At 36.6% G+C, this 21,580-nt stretch overlaps 1 protein-coding gene across 7 annotated transcripts in view; it reads right to left on the bottom strand.

The window, feature by feature from the left end:
* Positions 1 to 21,580, bottom strand: part of TRDN (triadin) — a 225,288-nt gene that overhangs the window by 62,242 nt on the left and 141,466 nt on the right. For 3 of the 7 annotated variants that reach the window (XM_059842181.1, XM_059842186.1, XM_059842187.1), the window contains 11 exons: positions 20,673 to 20,705; positions 20,536 to 20,568; positions 19,313 to 19,339; positions 13,719 to 13,766; positions 11,099 to 11,122; positions 8,993 to 9,043; positions 8,452 to 8,496; positions 6,920 to 6,988; positions 3,407 to 3,457; positions 1,560 to 1,610; positions 937 to 987 (listed from right to left, as the gene is read on the bottom strand). In XM_059842181.1, the coding sequence (XP_059698164.1) occupies positions 937 to 987; positions 1,560 to 1,610; positions 3,407 to 3,457; positions 6,920 to 6,988; positions 8,452 to 8,496; positions 8,993 to 9,043; positions 11,099 to 11,122; positions 13,719 to 13,766; positions 19,313 to 19,339; positions 20,536 to 20,568; positions 20,673 to 20,705 (483 nt within the window). The remainder of the gene's footprint in view (positions 1 to 936; positions 988 to 1,559; positions 1,611 to 3,406; positions 3,458 to 6,919; positions 6,989 to 8,451; positions 8,497 to 8,992; positions 9,044 to 11,098; positions 11,123 to 13,718; positions 13,767 to 19,312; positions 19,340 to 20,535; positions 20,569 to 20,672; positions 20,706 to 21,580) is intronic. The other 4 variants (XM_059842185.1, XM_059842183.1, XM_059842182.1 and 1 more) reach the window with 4 other exon arrangements.

Here is a 21,580-nt window from a genome sequence, read left to right as displayed (position 1 = left end):
TACTGTCAATAGCACTTTTTTCTGGCAGCACTTAAGCCTTTACTTTGATTCTGAACGATACAACTATGCGAAGTAATAGCTGATTTCTGCTATTCTGTTATACTCTAGGAGAAATACCTGCGCTTAAAAACTTGCAAATGTTGTCTCTCATAACTTTGTCAGAGAAAATATTGACTCAATACTTCTAGTATTCCTTAGGGAAACTCTAAAGATAGAAAGCCGTATTATTCAATTATCTGAAACAGTTTTCAAAACTGACTGGAAGATTTTAAGATAGACTACTACATTCCCATGACTCAAATGACTGTTGTTGGCTAACAAGTTATTACATATTTTTATCCATGTATTCCATTGTTTACACATTTAACTTGAGCAACTGTTTTATAATGAAAAAGTGGATTTAATCCATATGCAAATAGGATAAAAGTAAATTAAGTTTTGTTTTAATTTATCTGATATGAGTAAATAAACCTGAACATAGTTGGTTAATTATAATTACAGTGCCTAAATATGCCTATTTGTATGTATTTGAGATGTACTATAAATTGTAATTGATTTTTATTTGATGGCTAGTGCTGATATTTCAATATAAGAAAGAGAAAAGTACAATCAAATAACATGTGGAAGAAGTAAAATGCAATCTGAAATGGCTAATTTAAATAGAAAGAATGAGACAAAAATCAAGAAAAAAGAAACTAATTCCTCTTGACTTTAGAGTCTATAAAATACCGCAGCTACAACTTTGTATAGCCTCATATGCACCTGTCACTTGTTCAATCAGGTAAAAAGAATGTTCAGCAGCAAAGGATGCCATTCAAGGATATTCAGGAATAACTATCCAAAGAAACTAGGATCTAATTTGCGACTCCTTGAAAAATGGATTTATTTTCTCAACTGAAACTTAGGTTAAGGTTCAGTTCGACTTGGGATTGTTACCTTTTTCCTTAGGATTAGTTGAAACCTTAATTTCTTTTCGTTTTGAAGAGTCTGAAAGAGAAATCAAACACAAAAATGAAAGAAGAAAATTAGCAACATAAATATACACTGTGATCATTGGTACTGTAACAAATGTGCAGAACACCAGATCAGCCAATGCATAAAAGAGATGTGTTAAGAATTAGAATTTCCATTTAATTCAATAAAAGGCGAAAACTAAAGTTGAAAGCAAACCAAAAATAATTCCCACTGAATTTGCTGGCCAAGTTTCTGAGGGTCAAACCCTACACTCATTCCTGTGCAGCCTATCATTTCAGCCTGCCATGTGCATTCAGCAGCTGCTCTGTTATAATTCACTCAGAACAGACTAGCACTCCCACTGCAATACTGGCTGTGCAGGTCAGACAGCAGTTAAAGAACACCACAATAAGAAGTGTAATGGCTTTATTATTTCTGAATCATGTCAGACACTGCTCCTTTCAATGTATCAGATCTTTTAAATTAGAAGAATCTAGGTTTGGTCCCCTTTTGCCAACAGCCTGTAATTCAAAATATATCAAAACTGCACTGAGATACGAGCAGAAGACTTGTTATTTGCCAGCCACATAATTATAAGACATTACCTTTTTCCTTTAAGGCTGTTGGAGGCTTCACATCTTTTCTTTTTCCGGTCTCTAGAAAGAAACATTTAACATTTATCACGAGTCAGGTTAGGGAAATAAGATGACACTTGAATAGAAAGCAAGTCAAACAGTTTGATATGTGGAGAGCAAAAGAGATGTGATAATTAAATAGATTTAACAGCATGGAAATAAAGAACAGGACAAAAAAACAAGGTCATCCATTCATCTTTCTAGTCTTGGATATGCAAAATAATAAGCCTTCAAAATGTCATTAGTTTCTCTGAATTTTAAGGAAAATGTGGAGCCTTCTCTCAAGCAGGCAAGGAAGAATTACTTAAAAAGAAGTAAGAAATTCTACAGAACAGTTGGCATCAATGATTTTTTCTCTTGCTGAACCCAAATAAAAATTAATCCACATTGATACAATTGAAATATTAGGAATACTTCTCTTGAAAGCCAGAGGCTGCTGACAAAGGTAAATGGGAGTTTTTTTTATTCAGGAGTGACAAAAGGATCAGCTACTCATTCAGGACTCCAATACTCTTTTAATATTGAAGAGGCCCTATAGGTATTGCCTGTGAACAGAATTTCACTTCCTGTGTATATACAGCCTTTTAAAATGACAGGCACACTGGCTATAAAAGGAGAGCAGTGCTCATCCTTCAAATGTGCATTCATATATTTTATGTCAAAATGAATAGTCCAGGGACTTAATTGTATCTTTAATTTTTTTTTCTTCAGTATATGACAAAGTATTAAAGGAGATGAGAAAAAACCGAAACGTGATATTCTAGTTCTCCCTTTCCAGTAACTGACAAGGCAGAACTCAAGGACAAAAAACCAAACCAACCAATCAAACAAATCCCCCAAAAGTCCCCCAAAAATTCAGGAGTTGTGTAAGCACAAATAAAGGAAAACTATGATCTTCTTTTGGTGCCCAGGTGAGACACAGAGACTGACAGCAGCGGCGTAGAGGAGAATTCTCTCTACAAGGGACATCCTGGCTTCATTTCCTACAGTTTTTACAAGGAATAATACATTCCTTGCAGAAGTGTGTCAGTTTGTTCTATATCTATTCAGCAGCCATAATCTGGACTACATCAAATATCTCCAGCTTCCAAAAAAAATGGGACTTTGTAACAATCTGTACTTCAGGTGTGCTGTTCCAGCTCAGGAACCAGGCACAGTACTGACAGCCTTAGCTGTTTAACTTTTTCAGCTGTTTCAGTACTCTCCAGAAAGAGTGTTCCATACACAGCACGTTGCAACAAATAGGGTTTGCTCCAAATAGATGCTATCAAGCACCCCATGACCCCTGTGGGAACAGTTAGCAGTGGTCTTGCAACTGAAAGGATTAGACACAGAGAGGTATGTGCCCACATTGCCAACAAATTAAGAAAAAACTTTGTCATATCAGTCACTCTCAAACACCTGGATGTGTGAGTAGCCTCAGCCAGTTTCATTCTCAGACACCCACATTCCTGAGCTGTAGCCACATGGGCCTGATTTAGTCTAGTTTCCTTCAGTACTGTTCCCACTATGGGATTTAAACAACTCATTTTTGACAGACTAACATCCAAAAGTGGTATGAAACCAAATTTTAGTATTTCCCCCAAGACATAAATTCAAATATTCACATTTAAAAGAAACCCAGATGATTTCTAGGGATCCTGCTGGGATCTGTACAGCACAAATATTATTAAAAACAATATCATGGCTAAAATAATCTAAACAGGAACAAGGATGGTTTTGGTTTTCCACACTTCTATATACCTACTCAAGAGCTCTTTCTAGACTGAATAACTATTCTGATATTCAGGTCTGGATTTCTTAACTTCTTCACTTACCTTTTTCTCTTATGCTTTCTGGATTCTTGGGATTTTTTACTTTCAGGGAATCTGTAGGAAGATAATTATGTTTCTGAGACTTAGAAGACAAGAGTACCCTTCTACATTTAAAAGAAAAGCCAAGAAATACTTAGAAAACATGACCAAAATTGTGAACATAAATAGATGCAAGCTTGACCTTTCTTTATATCCTCTCTAGAGACTGTCTCATATTTTTAAGGTGCAGTAATGTTAGTAGCAAAAGCAAGAATAGAAATTGCTCTTGGTGACTGTCTGTAGAAACAACATAGAAGAGAAAAATTGAAAGACAAGGAAAATGCAAGCAATGACACAGGATTAGGAATTCTTTGGGTCTTATCCAAAGAAGACAGTTTCTGTTTTCTCTGTCTGAAGAATATATCTTTACCTCTGTTCTTCAGGGAACATGAATTCAGGGTCAGCAAGCACAGGAAAACCATACACTATGTTGTGTAAACAACTAATGCTTAAATATATTTTTTTTAAAGCAACAGTTGCTTGACACCCTAAGTGTATTTATTAGGGAAATTAGGAGAAAACAGTCTTTTTCCAAAATGAAGAAATAATTTGATAGGCTTTTGAATGTATGCTGTTTGAGTGAGAGAATATCACAGCCTGCAGAATGCTAAATAGGCCCAGCTGCATTCCATCTGACAGGATATAGCACCTAAGCATACGGAAAAAAAACATTCCATTTATTCCAAATGAAAGTAAACTAAATCTTCAGCAAAACAGAAAATGCTAAAAGAAGATACTTTCAAAAATAATTTTAACTCTGAACATCCTCCTGGCTGCCATGGTATCAGGAAGTGATCCCACTTATCCATCTGGATTTAAGTGTGAGTTGTAACAGAAAAAAAAAAAAACCACTTCCAGGGTGGCTGAAACTGGTGGAGAAACTACACTGTGCAGGGAGAGGTTATGAAATTAGGAGCCTGCTCTTCACAGCAGCAGGTGGATTCTTCTTCAGGGGACTGAGAGAAAACTTCCAGTGTGAAGCTGAAACCCTTTGAAGTAGCCTCTATAATGAATAAATGAAAAGACTTGAGGCAACAGCTGCCCCACTTGACCACTTTACTCTGGGCACACTGGTTATCTTGGTGACCAGCAGCCACCCTCGCAGCCACAGCCACAAATCTTTGGCCTTGTGGGTTTTGTGCCACATGCCCATGCTGTTTTTTTTTTTTTTCCATCCATGCAGAAGATCTCCCTTAGATTTCCTATAATATGTAGCTCCTAAAGAAGGTCCAGCACTTTTGAGTCTTACAACTTTTGGGCGCAACTCAGTGCAGGACATGTTACATGGTGCACCAAGTTCCCCACCCTCTGAGCCAAGGCTACTGAGACCATCAGTTCTGCTTTTCTTCCAGAGAGAATTTTTTTCATTTTCAGAAGTTTAAACAGCTACTCACTGATGACTTCTCAGAAGTTTTCAAACTTCTGCTCTCAAACGACCACTTTATTGCTGGTCCCAAAAGGAGAAAATCATCCACTTTAAACCAGATTTCACCGTAATGCTTTCCTCCCACATTCTACTCTGGGGTGAAGCTGGGTCGGGTTAGGAAGCTGGCATAGAACGATGAAGCAGCAGCAGTGTGTGATATCCTCTGGATAAAGATATAGTTCTCATGCAAATGACAATGACGGATAAATAAATGGAAATAGACAGAAATGTGAACTGCTACTGTTCACAATATAGCTCCATTTTTAAGGGGGGAAAATGTTACAAGTTAAGGAAAAAAATGCCACAGGCAAGATATTATTTCATGTCACATTTTCTTTAAAGGAAGTGTAAGTATTGCATAGCAAGTACAAATCAGCTCATTTGTTTCTTTAATGACAGTATACTATAACATATATGGCAAGAAAGAAATATGCACTACTGACTTTCCCTATCAAACTGTGCATAAAAATAAATAGGTTTATTATCCACACATAGCTGACATAAGAAAATATCAAAGAAATCCCAAAACATATCAAAAGCAAAGAAGAAGAAAACAGAGGATTTTTTTTGGAAAATAAATCATGGAACACAGAGTGAGAAGGAATTTATGTTATATATACAGGATAGATGCTGTCCATAACTCAGAACAATGCAAATATCTTAGAAAAATTCAATGAAGAATTATATATTAAATATTACAAATTTTTAGTGCCACTGTTACATCCTCTGAAAGAGGAGTAGAATGAACTTCTGCTCTAGTTAGCTGGGTAAGATACCTACCCAAAAACCACATGGCAAATTTTAACTTAGAGTTTCATTGTCCTCAAGTTATTTGAATATGCTTATGTTAACAGAAAATCAGTTTTTATATGTTTGAGTACAAATAGCTTTTTCGCTCTTCTTTATTGCAGGGAAGAGCCGAAAAGTTAGTTATAAATTCAGACAGGGTCTTGAGATGTCCTGTATCACTAAGAAGTGGAAAATGTATTATTCTAGCCTTCTCCTTTACTACTCTCAATAAAATTAGGCTCCAAAACTGAAGACATTTTATTCACCTCATAAAATAGATAAAGTAACTTTGTAGGATTATGATCTATAGAGTACTCAACAACAACTCCAAATTCAAGGGTTTAGTTTTCCTCTTTCTGCTTTAAATAAAACCACTATGCTTCAGTTTATGAAAAATAGCCCACTTTAGGATAAGGTTTTTGGTCTGGACATCATCCTTGATCATTCAAACTTAGCCCATCCTTCAAAGGGAATGAGGTGTGATGATAGCTCTTTTATTGCATAAGGTGCCAGACACACATTAATCACCACGAGTATTTAACACTTCACCAAGAAGTGATCCTTCATTTAGTTTACATTAATAGTAACAAACTCCCAAGATACATAAATAGGAAGTATATGAAGTCTTAAAAATTCGTACTTTCCTGTGTCCTTTGATACATTTGTATTTTCCAGAAATATCCACTTTAAGAAAAAATTGCAAAACACCAAGAAGCAAAGGGTAAAAGAAGTCCGCAGTGACCTGGTCAATAACATTTACAGAAGCCCACTCATGAGGCTTGAAGGGGTGATGGAGAGGGGAAGGAATGGCATGCAAATAGGCTTTGATTAATTTATGAACCACAGTTTGGGCAGATACGATGACTGAAATTGGGGAAAAATAATGTGAAATATATGTTTATGCAGTAGAGTGATCCATAATGCAATAAGGACTAAGAAAGGCACCAAGGTTTCTAGAAGTTTCTCCCCACAGCTTTATAAGTTGTCCCTATAGTCTTTGATGCTGATATATTTTCAACCGAGCTCTACAGCTCACTAATCAGCATCCTTGTTTTTAGGCACAGGCACAGAATTTTGCCAGTTTGATGCCTGTTATGGGAAACAGTGGTGGCTGCATCAGCAAGACCTCTCAGGATCTGAAGGACAGGCTCAGCGGGGCTGGATATCAATGCTACTGCAGGGGGTCAGGAGCCTGTGATGTCTTTACAGATATATTCAGTAGCAAGTTTTCAGCTGTATTGACATTTAAAAGAAATTCCTACCTGCTCTTTTCTGAAGGTTGGGCGAAGAAAGTCTAGCCTCCTTTGTCACGTTAGAAGGACCTGCAATTACTAATTACTAATAACTTAGTAATTGAAATTGTTGATAAGTTAAACATGAGCATGGGAGACAAAAAGCAGTGCTGGGGCCACTTTCAACAAAGGACACATTATGGAAATTTTTCAGTGCTGACAAACCACTATCCATTTGTTATAAAGAAACTCTTATCAAAGAGAAAAAAGATTTGGGTCTTCTCTCTCTTTTTCTCCTCTCCCTGCCTCCCTCTATCCTTTGAAAGGAGCAGCAGGCTGAATACACATGCTCCATGCAGGGATAGAGGGGGCAGAGTTGTCACTCAAGTGCTTCTTTTAATTTTCCAGCACAACACCATCAGGCAGACACAGATTATAGGCAGTCTTTGGAGAGGGCCACAGGACCCCATAGAGTTTGGATATACAATTCTGGTCCAGATAACTAAGCTTGTGTAAGTGGGGCAAGTGTACGTTAGGAGTAAAACACACACAAATTAACAATATATGCACCAATAGAATTTGCAGATTGCCATAATTTAATTTAAATTTTTGAACAAAGAAGTGAGTGAATGAACATAGCTTCTAGGATTTTGAAAATATGTCTAGCAAAAAATTATTCCTCCTTTGCTGTATATGTTTTTGTCATCTTTCAATACTGCTTGAACTGATCTCCTCCTTCAGTTCTTTCTTTGAAATTGCATGGAATGACTGTAACTTGAAATCGTTATAGACTAAAGTCTATATATTGCAGACCACATCTATCTATATATAGGTAGAGACTGATTATAGTTATAGAATATTACTTAGAATAAATATTAACTTGACTGTAGACATAGTAGATCGTTTTATGCTGAAGATGTCAAGTAAGATTTATCCATAAGTAACTTCTTCCAAATAAAGTTATTTCTAGAAAGGAGGGAAGAAATAAGATGTGTAAAAAGCACCCAATAAAACAATTGATGAAAGGAAACTTAACTGAGTTAACCATATACTCTGATCAAATTGCCAAAAAAAAAAGATAAGGAATATAAGAAAGATTCAGACCAACTCTCATGTTCCAGATGGTTGACTGGATGAAGCTCTGGGGTTTTACCTACAACTTTTACAGAGTGCCCACTCTGTGCTCATAAACCTTACTTTCTTACTATTTTATTCACATATTTGTGAAATGGTTCAGTTCAGAATTTCTCAACTGGCCCCTATTAATAACTTGGCATTGTTCAGACCTTGTTTTCAAGGTACTTAACTGTTGCACAGAGTGGTTTACGATATTGACTTAATTGATTTTGAGAACTCTGAATTTTAATTGTCTCAATATATTCTATTTATATTCCCTCACACCTTTCTAATATTGTAGATCCTGTAGAATATTTTAACTTATTAAATTATGATTAGTTAAGATTTATAGTGACAAAGACTAATAATGATTGTTAAAAAAATTAGCATCTTCATTCTACTTCAGGTGGTTTTAGCAAGTCATATATTTTATTATGTATTCATACCTTTTAAAGATGTAGGATTCTTCCCTTCCTTTTCTTTAGCATGTTCTGGAAAAAATAATTTATTAATCTTCAAGCTAGAGTCTTAAATGTTAACATCTAATGCCACTAGGATAAAGATTGATTGAATTATCAGTGGTTTCTAATCGAGACAAGATACCAATTAAATGTGCAGCAAAAAATTAATTTTCATCAGTTTTAGCATGCTCACAAAGTGAAACCACAAATTTTCTTAAATTTGAAGGAAGAACAAAGATCACTCAAAACTTATTTCACTTTGTAGCTCGTAATAACTGTTAACAAGTGTTCCTAAATTCTGAGTTTAGCCTTCTAAATTTTCATACCAGTGTAACCAGTGCTCTCTTTGCACTTTTAATTCAGGTAATGCCAATTAAGTTTCATTGTAAATTTACTGAAATAGTATTATGGTTATAAATTCCCAACTAAATCATACTTTAAAAACCAAAAGAGCAATGCATCCCAAGCTTTTTTTTTTGGATGCACATATGTCTTAGTTATGTACAAATTCGTCTTGCCGTGTTACCTTTATCTTTTGTGGCAGCTGGCGATTTCAATTCTTTACCTTTTCCAGGATCTGTAAAGGAATTAGTTACACCAATAGAGTGACAGTCAGAAACCACAAATGAGTGAAGAAATGAGATTTAACCAGAGCTAAGAACAAAGCATATAGATTGTGCAAGAGACTAAAACTAGGTATTGGAAGACATGGTTACAATTGAGTTATTGGAAGATTTGTACAAAATTCACCAGGAATCATTCAGAAAGTTCAGTCCACAAAATGAGTTTTGTTGATTAACTATCTTAGATTTAATTATAAAATTTGGAAACTTCAGCTTAGTATGAGACAAGGACAGATTTTCAGTGTTCTTAAACAGAAAGGTCAAAACTGACGCTTTGCCAAATTTGACTCATTGGAGCTGACTGTGGCCTACTTCCCTCATCTGGGATTGCTCTTTCTCGCTGAGCAGGGCAAGGGTCTTCTTACTGGCTCTGTTCTTTTCTAAAGGCCAGATGCTGGTCAAAGTGAGTGAGCAAAACAGCAGTGACAAATAGGTGGGTGAAGAACTGCTTTTATTCTGCCTACAGACAGGTAGAGAAGATGGCTAGACCACACCAGCCTTCCTCAAGGAAGGGTAGTCCCCTGAAAAAAGCATGAGAAATAATTTGCATCAGATAGAAAACAGAAGAGAGTTCAGTTTCAGACGAAATGTGAGATCATTATTCTGGACTGATGAAAGGTCTCCAAAGCTTTCCAACATAATATTAAAAGGGCAGGAAAGACTATCCCAAAACAGTCAATTCAAAAAAATCAGAGACTTGGATTTTGACTTCCTGCATTATAAGTAATTTAACCACCTAACTGCTTGTTAAACTGTTTTATATATGTCATCTGAGAAATGCTAATAGGTGTTTTCTGGAAAAACTAAAAAAATACTAGGTCCTCCATCACATATGAAGAAAAAATTCCTTCTTTTGAAACACTCAGCAGCAATTCAGTGCCAGGAGATATTAAACAAAGCGGTTAGAAGACCCTCTTGTTTTCTACACATAGGATAAGAAGTCAAGACTCCTGATGAGGAGTTTGTGTTTAGAAGATGGACATTGTTTTTATTAGATAGATATGAAAATTTTGTAAGCTACAGTAGGTAGTTTTAGTGGTAATTGTTTACTGCCTTAATGGCACACAGTTCACAAATTGTCTCTTTTGCTATAAAAGCATAGACTATGTAGCAGTCTAAATAGCAATTTATCATGATATCAATAAAGCTTCTTGTTCATGGCTTAGTATTTGTCTCTGACTAAGACAAACTGAGGTCCTGGGGAATCTGAATTGAAGGAATCCATAAATAATAACTTTTTATTTATGGTAGAAATAGCCGTCAAGTGGAAAAACCTAATTTGCTGTTGACATTGAAAGACCTCTTCTGTTGGGACTGATGTCAAGAGATACATTTATCATTATTTTTCTCCTTCTACATTGCGTTTCTAAAAAGGCAATACTAGATATTTCTATACAATATAATTTTTAAAGGACAAGACTTGGAAAAGAAATCTGTTGAACAAGGTCAAAAGTGCAATTTTATTGAAATAAAGCTGTCTCTTCTATTCCTCATTACTCCTCAGGCATCTGCTTCAGAAACTGCTCCTGCTCTCCTGCTTTGACCTTCATGATTTGTGCTCACCAATTTATTATTCAGTCCCTTATTTTCAGAATGAGAAAATACACAATTTACTGCAGATATCTGTAGGCATATTCGGTGGACATATTCCAACATATTCATAGTCCTAATAAAAAAATAATTCCTACTTTTAATATTGTTAACCACAGAAGACTGTGAAGAAAAATAAAATTCAGTGGGAAGACTGAAAAACATTTTCTTCTGTGCTCATGTGTAATGAAAAATTCCCATGAGGTTTCATGTTCAGTGCAATAGTGTCTACAAACAAAAGAAGACAGCTGAATACAGAGCTCTAGCCAAAATAAGTAATTTAAAGCATGAAATAAAGCCTTTACTTTCAGAAGCCCATCAGTAAGAAATTAAAGCTGTTGTACACCTCCATTATTAAGAGCACGGTTACCCAAACTCTTGTGGAAGATGTTACTTTCATGAGTAAAACTATAGCTTACTTCCTTGTTTCAGCTTTGGTTTATCTGGAGGAAGAGAAGGGAAGGGAAACAAAAGTGAAAAGAGAAAAGAAAAAGGAACTGTTAGAATACATTTTCACATGGGGAATTTTTTAAAATATGTTTAACTAATGAGAATGTATTTAAATGCATGTTGACCCTAAGTGCTTTAATATATCTTGAACTTCCACTGTTTCTTGGAGAGTATGTGAATAAAGTTCATGGTTCCCACTTATTTCCTTTCATACATGCAAAAAGAACATGGAACCCCCTAGTCTGACAAGATCTTTTTTAAATGATGTCAAGTCTCCTTTCTTAGTACTGTTGGATATCACCAGAAAAAAAAAATTACCTTTTTATCATGTCTTTTAAATATTAATTCTCAGTAACAGGTGTTAAATTCCTGGAAAACATCTGATATTTGCTCAAGACATTTTTCAAACAAATAGGTCAAAGAGTTAAAGTTAAGTGTCTTGCTCATCTTCTAACAGTTAAAAATATCACCTGTAGTTTGGCTTTACAGCTAATCAAAAACATTGAACTGAGATGTTGCTACAATCTTTCAGCTGACTTCCAGATGTGGGGGTTTGAGATCAAAGCTGCAATAATCACTAAAACCTTTGTTTGAAACAATGAAGTTATGTCCTGATTGCTAAGCACATCCAGCCCACAACACTCCAGATTTTCCTGCAAGTCCTCTTATACTGTTTTTCGTAGATTGCAAGTCCCAGTTTTGACCAGGACTGAATCCCTGTACTTTCTGAAGTGCACTCTGATGCAAATTCTTTGAATAATATAAGTACATGGTAATATTAAAAAAGCATCCAGAAAGGTTTTTTTTTGGGCTTGTTTGTCTTTGGGTGATCAGTGTGTTGGAAGCAGCTCCATACATGTAGGGTGCAGAAATGAAAAGCAGAGGGAATTGCTGCGTGAAAGTGTTTGCGCTCACTTCTGTGAATCAGAGGAACTGAGCTACTGCCAGCACTGGGAAGTAGCTGCAGAAATAGTTGTGACAGACATTGCATGCTGCTCTTATTCCTTTGACTTGGAGACACTAGATAGTGCTGGCATGGGGAGACAGTGCTGCTGCTGCTCCTGACTGCTGTCATGGGAAACAGCTTGCCCTTGTTCCCTCTTTGAGTTCCTTGGGTATCACAACTTGTGGTTTAGAAAACCCTGCTCCATGCCAGCCATGTGAAACTATAGCTTGTACTGTTCAGCCTGAGCTCTTTATGGCACAGTTAAAATGTTTGGCAGAAAAAATCCCAGCCAGTGGTGCTACATAGTAGAAAGGATAAATCTTACAGCAACCACACACCTCATTGCTGCATGAGACAGACAAAAAGAGAGGAAGCAGTGTAGATGTCTGGAGAAGCGCTTGTGTGGCAATGGAAAATAATGTGAAGATACCCAGCCTAACAGTGCCTGAAATCTAGGCCAAGGCCCACCTAATTATAACATTTTCCATGACAACTACCAAGCAGCTGACAGCTGCTGCAGGGTGTCTGTGCTGGCTTGAGTAATTCTGAGTAGCTGAAGCTGAGAAACTGAAGAAAAGGAAGGGATAATAGCTCGACTGACCAAAGCTACACCAGTAAACATGTCTTACACCTTATACTAAGGGTTACTGGCAAGTTCATTATCAGGGCTCTAGCTGCCAATTTAAGCATGAGTAAGCATAAAAATCACCTCAATCACATAAAGGAAGCCTGAGTTGATAAGCTTCGGGGATTTTGACACCCTTTTTATTACTTTGCTTCTTACCAGACTAACCAAAAAAAGAATGGATTGCGTTTAACAAGTATACAAGAAGCAAATATGCAGGATATAATGCTGAAGGTAATAATAACAACAATAATAAATAATAGAAATGTATATAATAGGAAAAGACCCATCTTTAGATGGTTTAAGGCATCAATCCTTCTCTTTTTGCATTCACTCAGTGGCTTGAATTTTATTTTGGCCTTGGTGTCCACCATTCCTTGGTATTCCAGCTTTCATTGGCTTGGGACACTGGATATAGACTTTGTGTCCCTCTGAACTGTGTGCTATCCACACCTGATTCTTGCAGCTTTTCTTCTGGTGTTCTCACTCAGACATCTCCACTCATGCCTTATCCAAGCCAATCCTAAAATTTTTCCGAACTATTTCTACAAGGTCTGGTTTCAAAAGTTTTTGAGATTCTCTGCAGTGGCTCTTCATGGGGCAGATGCTTCATCTGGGACAAGAAGGGTAGCTCAGCTGACTTCAGAGAGCCCCTTTACTTCATTGGAAGTTACTCTCTCAGACTGAGTAGCGAAGGCTAATCCCTGTCCAGGCTACAGGGGCAGGAAGCCTCTTGCAAGATCAGTGGGACACTAAATCCCAGCACAGAACCTCTCACCTGAAGTGGGCAGCCATCTACCTGAAGCTTTTTGTTGGGGTTGTAGTTCTGTGGGACAAAGCCAGTTTTATTGTGGAAATTCCCCGTTGCTAAGACAAATGCAGCAGAACTCTGAAAAACGACTGGTGAACCAATGGATTTAAAGGTTGCTGTCATCCAGCTCTCTGAATCTGAGGCTGTTGTTTCTGTGTCATTGTGTTTTAAGAGAGATAAAGCCAGCACGTTTTGTTTTCTTTTTACCTTGCACTGCTGCCTTTGTTGCTTTTCCTTCTTTTTTCTCAAGTCCTGCTGCAAATAAAAGATATGGTTTAAATAAAATTTCTAGTCAGAGGTGTTGCTACATCAGACAAAACCCTTCTTAAATGCTTATGCATTGTTTTGAGTCAAAAGATTTCAAAGATTTCCAATCATGAGATTCCCCCCAAAGATATGAATACATAATGGATATTTTTTATCTGTCTGAAAGAAGAGTGATTTCTTTTTTTATTTTCTTTCTGAAAATAAATAATAGGTCTGATCAAGCAGAAGCTGGGGCTGCCCAGTGCAGGGGGCTTGGAACTAGATGGTCTTTAAGGTTCCGTCCAACCCAAACCATGACACGATTCTGTGATGTCAGGTGAAACAGGGGCTAAACTGCAGCACATATTTTGCAACAGAGAAGAGAGCAAAGCGAGCAGATCTTTACCTTGCCCAGCCATCCCCAAGCAAGCATGGTTTTCTGTTTGCACAAGCAGAAACCTCTACTCTGCACCCTGACACAGCAAAACATCATATTCTCAGCTTTAAGTATGTGGTTAGGCTCAGTGAAGGTAGCAGGCCACAGATGGAGTGTATGTTGTGGCATCTAACTTGATCCTTCTGAATACTGAGATATCTGTGGGCAAGCAAGAAGTGTGACCCAGACCATTTGTGCAGCAGTGGTCCTTAACCTTTACTGACACCAGGGGAAGCAGCTGTAACAGCCCAGGTCAGGATGCTTGGACATATCCAACTGCTTATTCACAAGCTTGGCAAGCAAATCTTGGGAGACAAGGGATACCAAGGATGAAACTATCTAAGAAGAGGTGGTGCAAGGGGTACCATTAGACTTTACTCACAGAAATACGGGTATCATTTATAGTTTCTGACAATTTACACTGCAGGTTTGGTCATGTACAAAATTATATCTTTAGGACAACCTATATATTTCTCACTTCATTGAATTATTTGGGGTTAAATATTGAAAATCTATAAATATACATGTTTAGCTGTAAATGGCATTTCCAACACTTCACTTCTGTGAAACTACACTTATGTAGCCATAATTTATAACTTCTATGCTAAATAAAATCCTTGCTTTAATTTAAAAGGCTATCATCTTACAGTTTTTGAGACAAAAAAAGTGGCATTAAGAAAATAAACTTCACTGTCATTGTTTGAAAGTACTGTAAAGAACAAACAATCAGCATAAGTGGTAGGATGTAAAGTAGACAGTGAAAATTAAGTTACATCTGATGGGTATAGAAAATGTCTGCAGCTTTGGGGTGACTAGCAAATATAACAAACTCTCAGCTTGTTATTTCATCCTGTCATTTTATTAGAACCAATCATAATTGAAAATTAAGAGTCTGGCTTTTAGAGACAAAGTAAATTCTGAGGGTCATGTTCTGTTATCACTATTTATGCTGAGAAAGTCAGGGAATTCAAAGGACCTAGGAAGTGCCTCCATGTGTGTTCACTGCTTCCATGCTGCCTGGACTGCAAGTCTGGCCCCAGGGATGCCACCAGGACATCCCTTCAAGAGCATTCTGGAACTGCTGGGCATGATGGATCAAGCAGACCAGCTCAGTTAACCAACTATGGCCTGTCTGCAATGTCTGCTGGTGGGCTGGTGGCCAAAGGAATGATCTTTTGATCCCAGATTCCTTGAACCTGAGATTCAGTGAAAAGTCAGGTATCGATAGAGGGACTGTTTCATCTTGAGTGGGATGAACCCACTCACGGGCGTCAATTACTCCCTTGTGATGTGAGCAGGTGCTTGTGAGCAAGCTCCATGTAAACAGTGCAATATTGTACTTCTGCACCTCAGTTACCTCAGGGAACTCATTTTATTGAAGATTATCTTCAATTTTCCTGAAAATGAAACCTAGGTTTAAAATATGTCTGACTTGATCCTCAAAGAAAAAAGGGAATATTCCATTTCTATCCAAGTACCTAATTTTTTATTGGTGTCCATGGACACATAGAAAGGCAAAAAGAACCAAAGACCCTTAATATTTATTGTAGACCTCTGCTATTATCATCCATATTACCTGGCCTAGATCAGTAGTACTACTTATACTAACCATGAACTAGACTCTGACAAACCAAGATGAATCTGAGCACTGAGCCCTGACACTGAGAAAATAAATATCTTAGTGCTTCTAATATGCTTACTGAAGTGGTATCATGAAGAATAAGCCTATTTGAATATGGAAAGAAACATATGAAAAAGGACACCAGAAACCTGTCCCATACTCATTTCAAAATATATTTTTAGCATTAAAACTGCAGAAGCAGCTAAGAAAAGAGTTAAATGAGCTATTGAGAACTATTGTTTTCTTCAAAGTATTTTTATCCTTTTCAGCTGAAATGAAAGCAGTTTTGGTTTGTAAATTTCTGTAAAATTTTTCACCTGCTCACACCACATAAACACTTTTATTCCATTTTTATGGAATAAAAGTATTTTTTCTGGATACTGAACTGCACACTAGAAGACCAATGCAGCTTTCTGAGAAAATCAGGTGTTTAGTCATCAAATGTGTGTAGTGGTGGTAGAGCACGAGTGTGGTTGTCATGAAGGAACCATCCATCCTTGAGAAACATCGAGGCTGCTATAACAACCAGTTAGAGATATATTGACAGCATTCTGGCTAGCAGTGCATTCAGTAATGCAACACCACTTCCATGAGGAAGTGAGTGCTTGTAAAGAAAAACTTGCTGAGACAGAGCAGAGCTCCAGTAACTTTTGGGAACTGGCAAGTAACATCATCTAGACATGGCAGAGCAGCATCTGGGAGGACAAACAGGACATTCTGTTATTCCCTTTGCTTTTTCAGAAGAGAGGCATGAGCTACTTTGGTGATGCTGAGAGGTCCTTTGTCATCAAGGTAAGAGTTGTCACTTTGGAAGTCTCCATAAACAGGAAGCCCATCCATGTAGAGTCAGTGTTTGGAATAAGATTCAGAAGGTCTGGTTGTCTCTGTTTCTATCAGAACTGAGACAAGTTTTCTGAGTAGGTCAAGAAGAAGGTCATCTCTTCCACTGGGCATTTTCAAAGTTCTTGCCACTACTGAATGGCAGCCTGAAAGATGTCTTTGTGAAAAATAACCCTGTTCCAGGTATTCCCTATTTAAAAAGCTGGTCTTTTAGCCATAGGACTCAGGTAATATGAATGTTGTAATGTATTATAATTTTTTCCTCTGTAGAATGGCAGGAATTAAAAAAAAAAAAAAAAAAAAAAAAAAAAAGAAGAAATACAACTCCCCGTTCCAAACCAAACCCACGAAAACTCCTGCATGAAACAATACAAAATAAAATTAAGGTAGAATCAGGAATTCATCAGGGATCCATATTTTCAGTAAAATAGAGTTTCAAAAAAATAGATTAAATAAATGGAATAATACTCCCACATATTTTTTGTCATTTCTTAGCAAAGTTCTCGACAACTTAGCATAATGCAGATCAAATGGGCAATTTACTTTATAATTGTTTCTCTGATTCCATCATAAGCTCTTAGGAAACAAATGAGATACAATTCAGAAGATATTGCTTTATGCTGAAACTGGCCAGGAGAGCAATTCATCAGTCAAATATTTGTGCAGTGTCAATAGTGGTAGGCTACAATCAAATTTGTCAGAATATTTTTATTCCAAAAGAAACAGGTTGCATAACTAGCATCCACATCAAAAATATGCATTCTAAAATGTCACTGATTTTAAAGCTACTTTGAGATATTTGCTCAGTGTGATGGAAGACTGAAAGAAATCATTCCCACTGGAAACAAAAACCATTTCACTCACTGAACCCTGAGGTCAGAGGCTCCTCATTGTGACATCACAAAAATCAAGAAATCATTAACCTAAGAAGTGCATGTTATGGTTTAGGAGCTGTTCTGTTATATGGAGAAATGAAAAAAATTCATGCTGTAGTGGCTTGTGAGAAAATGCAAAAAAGCTCCATGTGAGTTTGAAGAACAGGCTGGTGGGAATGGCCCAGACCTCCTTCTATGCCAGCAGATTAATTTTGTTTAATTTTGCTTAATTACCAGAGAAGAGAATTTCATCGAAAGCCTTGCTTTTTTTTTCAGAACAGAATCGTTTGCCTTGCATGAATATGCTTAAAAAAATTTACATTTGCCAACACCTACTGAATATTGAAAAACACATTGTGTCCAGAGAGCTGCTGTCTCTAAGGACTAAAAGCAGAAAAATGAGAAACAATAAAATAAATAGCAACAATGTAGAAGAAAAAAACATGGATTTAATAGCTATGACTTTCTTCAGACTTAAGGAAAGGTTAAACACTAATAAATGACTACTGTTAAACACTACTAGAATTTGTCTGCACCACAAAACAATATAGAAGAAAATAACAGCATTTCTTTGTGATTCTTACTGAGTGGCAAAAGGAACAGCTGTAACATTTTCATATAAATATGATTTTCCCCTGGAGTACAGGCTATGTTTGAGTTTCAAAATTAGCAACATAAAGTTAAATTTAGATGACTTGCTAACAAGAAATTTTTAAGAAATCAACAATTTCCCCAAAGCTAAAATCAGTTCATTTTTATTTAATGAAGAATAAAACAAAGTTGTCATTACTTAGACACTGGGGAACAATTTCAGGTTCAATATTAGGTTTGTCCTATGGTAAAATTAAGATGGCTGAGGCCAACACTTTTTGTTGTGAGACTATTCTTTTGACAACAGAAGTGACAGAATTATTCCTATATTATATAATGGAAACCCACAGTTTCTACTTATCCTTAATTAACTGAACTTCCTAAAAGTTTTTCCCCCCCGTTTGTCAGAAAGGGAATGCTTATAAAAGTATGGTGGTCATTGACATGAATAAACATGGACTAAGAGTGAGGGGCAGTTTGAAACGTGACATTCCACTTTCTGTTTTTGTTTAAGTTACAGCTGAAATCTGTAATACTCTTGAGGGCAGTTTGGAGCTAGTAACTTACACTGTACATATGTAAAACCCAGACTCTGATATGAAACAATTAAATATTTGCTATATTTGCTCGGCTTGAATTTACATCCTTGCTGTTTCTCACCAGTCCCAGGGCCCTGTGCCTTGTGGAAAGGAGGAACTTTGGAGCAAGCATTGATGGTCTCACACCTCCTACCTCCTGCCCTCAACAGTTCAGGTATGAAAGGTAGGCAAAACCTGTTACACCAAACCTCCTGCAAAACTCCCTAGACTCCTTACAGAAAACAACTGTTCACTCACTGGGTTTGTCCTGCAGTTAGAATGGCAAAAAGAGAAATCTTACTTTGTGTCACGTCTCTGTAGACGATTGGTTACTTCTCCTTTCTGCCTGTCACAAAAGCCTTATGGCTTGAGTTAGGGTTAGAAACTGAATTTCAGATTGTTGGAGAATTACAGTTAGTCCATGAAAAATTTGAGGAAACAATGCCTGATTTGAGATGCTACAAGGAAGACAACATTATCATTTAAAAGGCTGCTTGTTTCAATTAAATCATACTGCTAAAAGTTTTTTTCACAAGCAGCTTTTTTTTTCATTACAGTCAAGTTAACAGCATCATTCTTTCATTTCAATTTTCAAAACCAATCAAATTACTCACCTTTTGACTTTGGAGTTTCCACAGCTGCTGTAAGACAAAACATTCACAGAAACAAATTGCATAAATGAATAAAGTAATTAAAATTGATCTTAACACCTTCTCCCTTTATCAATATGCTACTTATCTAGGCAGAGCAGGAGTTCATTTTTTATGTAGACAACAACTGACACACAAATGTGTTGCTTGTTTAGATAGTCCCATGGCAGATGACTAATTAACCTGCAGATTAAAAGCAGTGGAAAACAAGGCCAATAGATAAGTTATATATGGAACATCAATAGCTCTGCTATTTTCAAGTGTGAGGATGAGACAAGGAGTAAAATAGGCTTCAGAATGAGCAGATATTAAACATAGGTGGAAGGTATGTAACAGAAATGGGGTTTTTTTTTACAATTTCAGTGATTTGCAGAAGCTAGGAATTTTTTCACTATTTTTTTTGTTTTGAGTTTATTGAAACTTCTAGAATTGATGCAGAGGAGGATCCAGTTTCAAAACTCTTCCTTTTTATATGTTTTCTCAGATAATTTCTTTACTATTCTTTACAATTGCATTAACTAAATGCAAATTAATTGAACCACCACATTTCTCTTTTTTTTCATTATTCACACCTTCATTCTGAAGCACTGTGACAAATTTTTATGTTATAGAAAAGGACAGATTCATTTTTCTACAAATTGCCTTTCGACTGTAGCTATTTCTTGCTCGGAATTTGTATCTGAGAAAATAGAGTCATCTGATGAATGAGTCATCAAGCTTGGCTGTAAAAGGAGAAAATCTTTATGCTTTCCCAAATTTGAATAAACTGGTGAAGTGGGTTCCACTTGGGAACAAGAGCACCTTGCTGCAACAATAAAATGCATGAGTGCTTGGCATAAAAAAATTAAACAGCCTACTTTTTTTTCCTACCCACCACATTCTGAATCTTGTATTTTGAGTTTGTTTCTCCATCCATTTACTGTAACTTTCTTTGAAAAGAGAAACCTTTTAAAAGACTAAATAAAGAATTCTTTCCCTCTTGATCTTCTCAACATTTAATTAGACCTCAGTTCCAGAAGACCAAATGGTTGTTCCACATCCATTCAATTGCTTAAGTAACTTTAATTAAACCAGAAAAATTATATTCATGGCTTTACTTTTTTTTATCTCTCCATGTAAACCTGTCTCAACTGAAAATCAGCCAGATAAATGAGACTCTAAAACTTACAGTCTTTTACAGGACTTACCATGTACTTTTTCTTCTTTCTTTGTTGTTTTTCCTGTAAAAGCAAATTTTAAAAAGTATCAACTATTAACTTCTGACAAGATTTAATGAAAATATTAGGATCATTTAAAAGTAAGATAAAAGGGAGAGAATATTCACCATATTCCATTGTTTTTTCTTTTTTATGTGGTTCTGGAAAAGAAAAAAAAAGTAAAGCGTACATTTCTCTTCTTGTAATGCTTTGTTTGATTGCCTTGGACAACGATTTTTCATATTACTATTGCCCATTGGATATGACACATTCCTATGGACTCTCAGTTCAGTCAGTCCTTCCCTGCTTTCCAGTATGTCAAAATAAAGCCTTTATGTTTGTAATCCATCTCTTCAATGGTTTTCACATTGGATAAACAGGGTCAGATTAGCTGTTAATAAGGGAGAGCAAAGGATTCATCTCTTATAAGGTGCAAAAAGGAAACTATAAAACGGGGTAGGTAAAAACATCTGCAGTTTTACTTCAAGGTGTTTAAATGGAGGTCTGCAACCCAACTATACGTGCTTGAGGCCAACTACTTTTTAATGGTAGTTTCTGTAATATCTCTTTCCATGCTCCAAGAATGTGCTTTAATGCCCCCTCACAGAAGGAGCAGGGCAGCCTGCCACAGATAGAGACTGAACAACATCTACCAGCCAGCGCTGACATTCACAGTAGCAAAAATAATAGTTAAGCTTTTTCTGTCTGCAGATGCTTTTGAACAGCACATGGAAAGGCTGTGCTGTGCAAGTTTGGATCCACACAGGAACATTTCCTAAATTCAAGAGTATCTGAGCTGACTGATTGCAAGGTAGATCACAGAATCATGATATCATAGAACATCCTGAGCTGGAAAGGATATTATTGAGTTCTAACTCAGGATTTTCTATGATTCTATGATTCACAAGGATTATTAGGTCCTGCTCCTGGCTCTCCACAGAACACCCCAAGAGTCACACCAGATGCCTGAGAGCATTGTCCAGTGCTTCTTGAACACTGTCAGGCTTGGTGCTGTGACCACATCCCTGAGGAGCCT

The sequence above is a fragment of the Haemorhous mexicanus genome, chromosome 3 (assembly GCF_027477595.1).
Source record: "Haemorhous mexicanus isolate bHaeMex1 chromosome 3, bHaeMex1.pri, whole genome shotgun sequence".
NCBI lineage: Eukaryota > Metazoa > Chordata > Aves > Passeriformes > Fringillidae > Haemorhous > Haemorhous mexicanus.
This window is presented reverse-complemented; position numbering and strand designations above follow the sequence as displayed.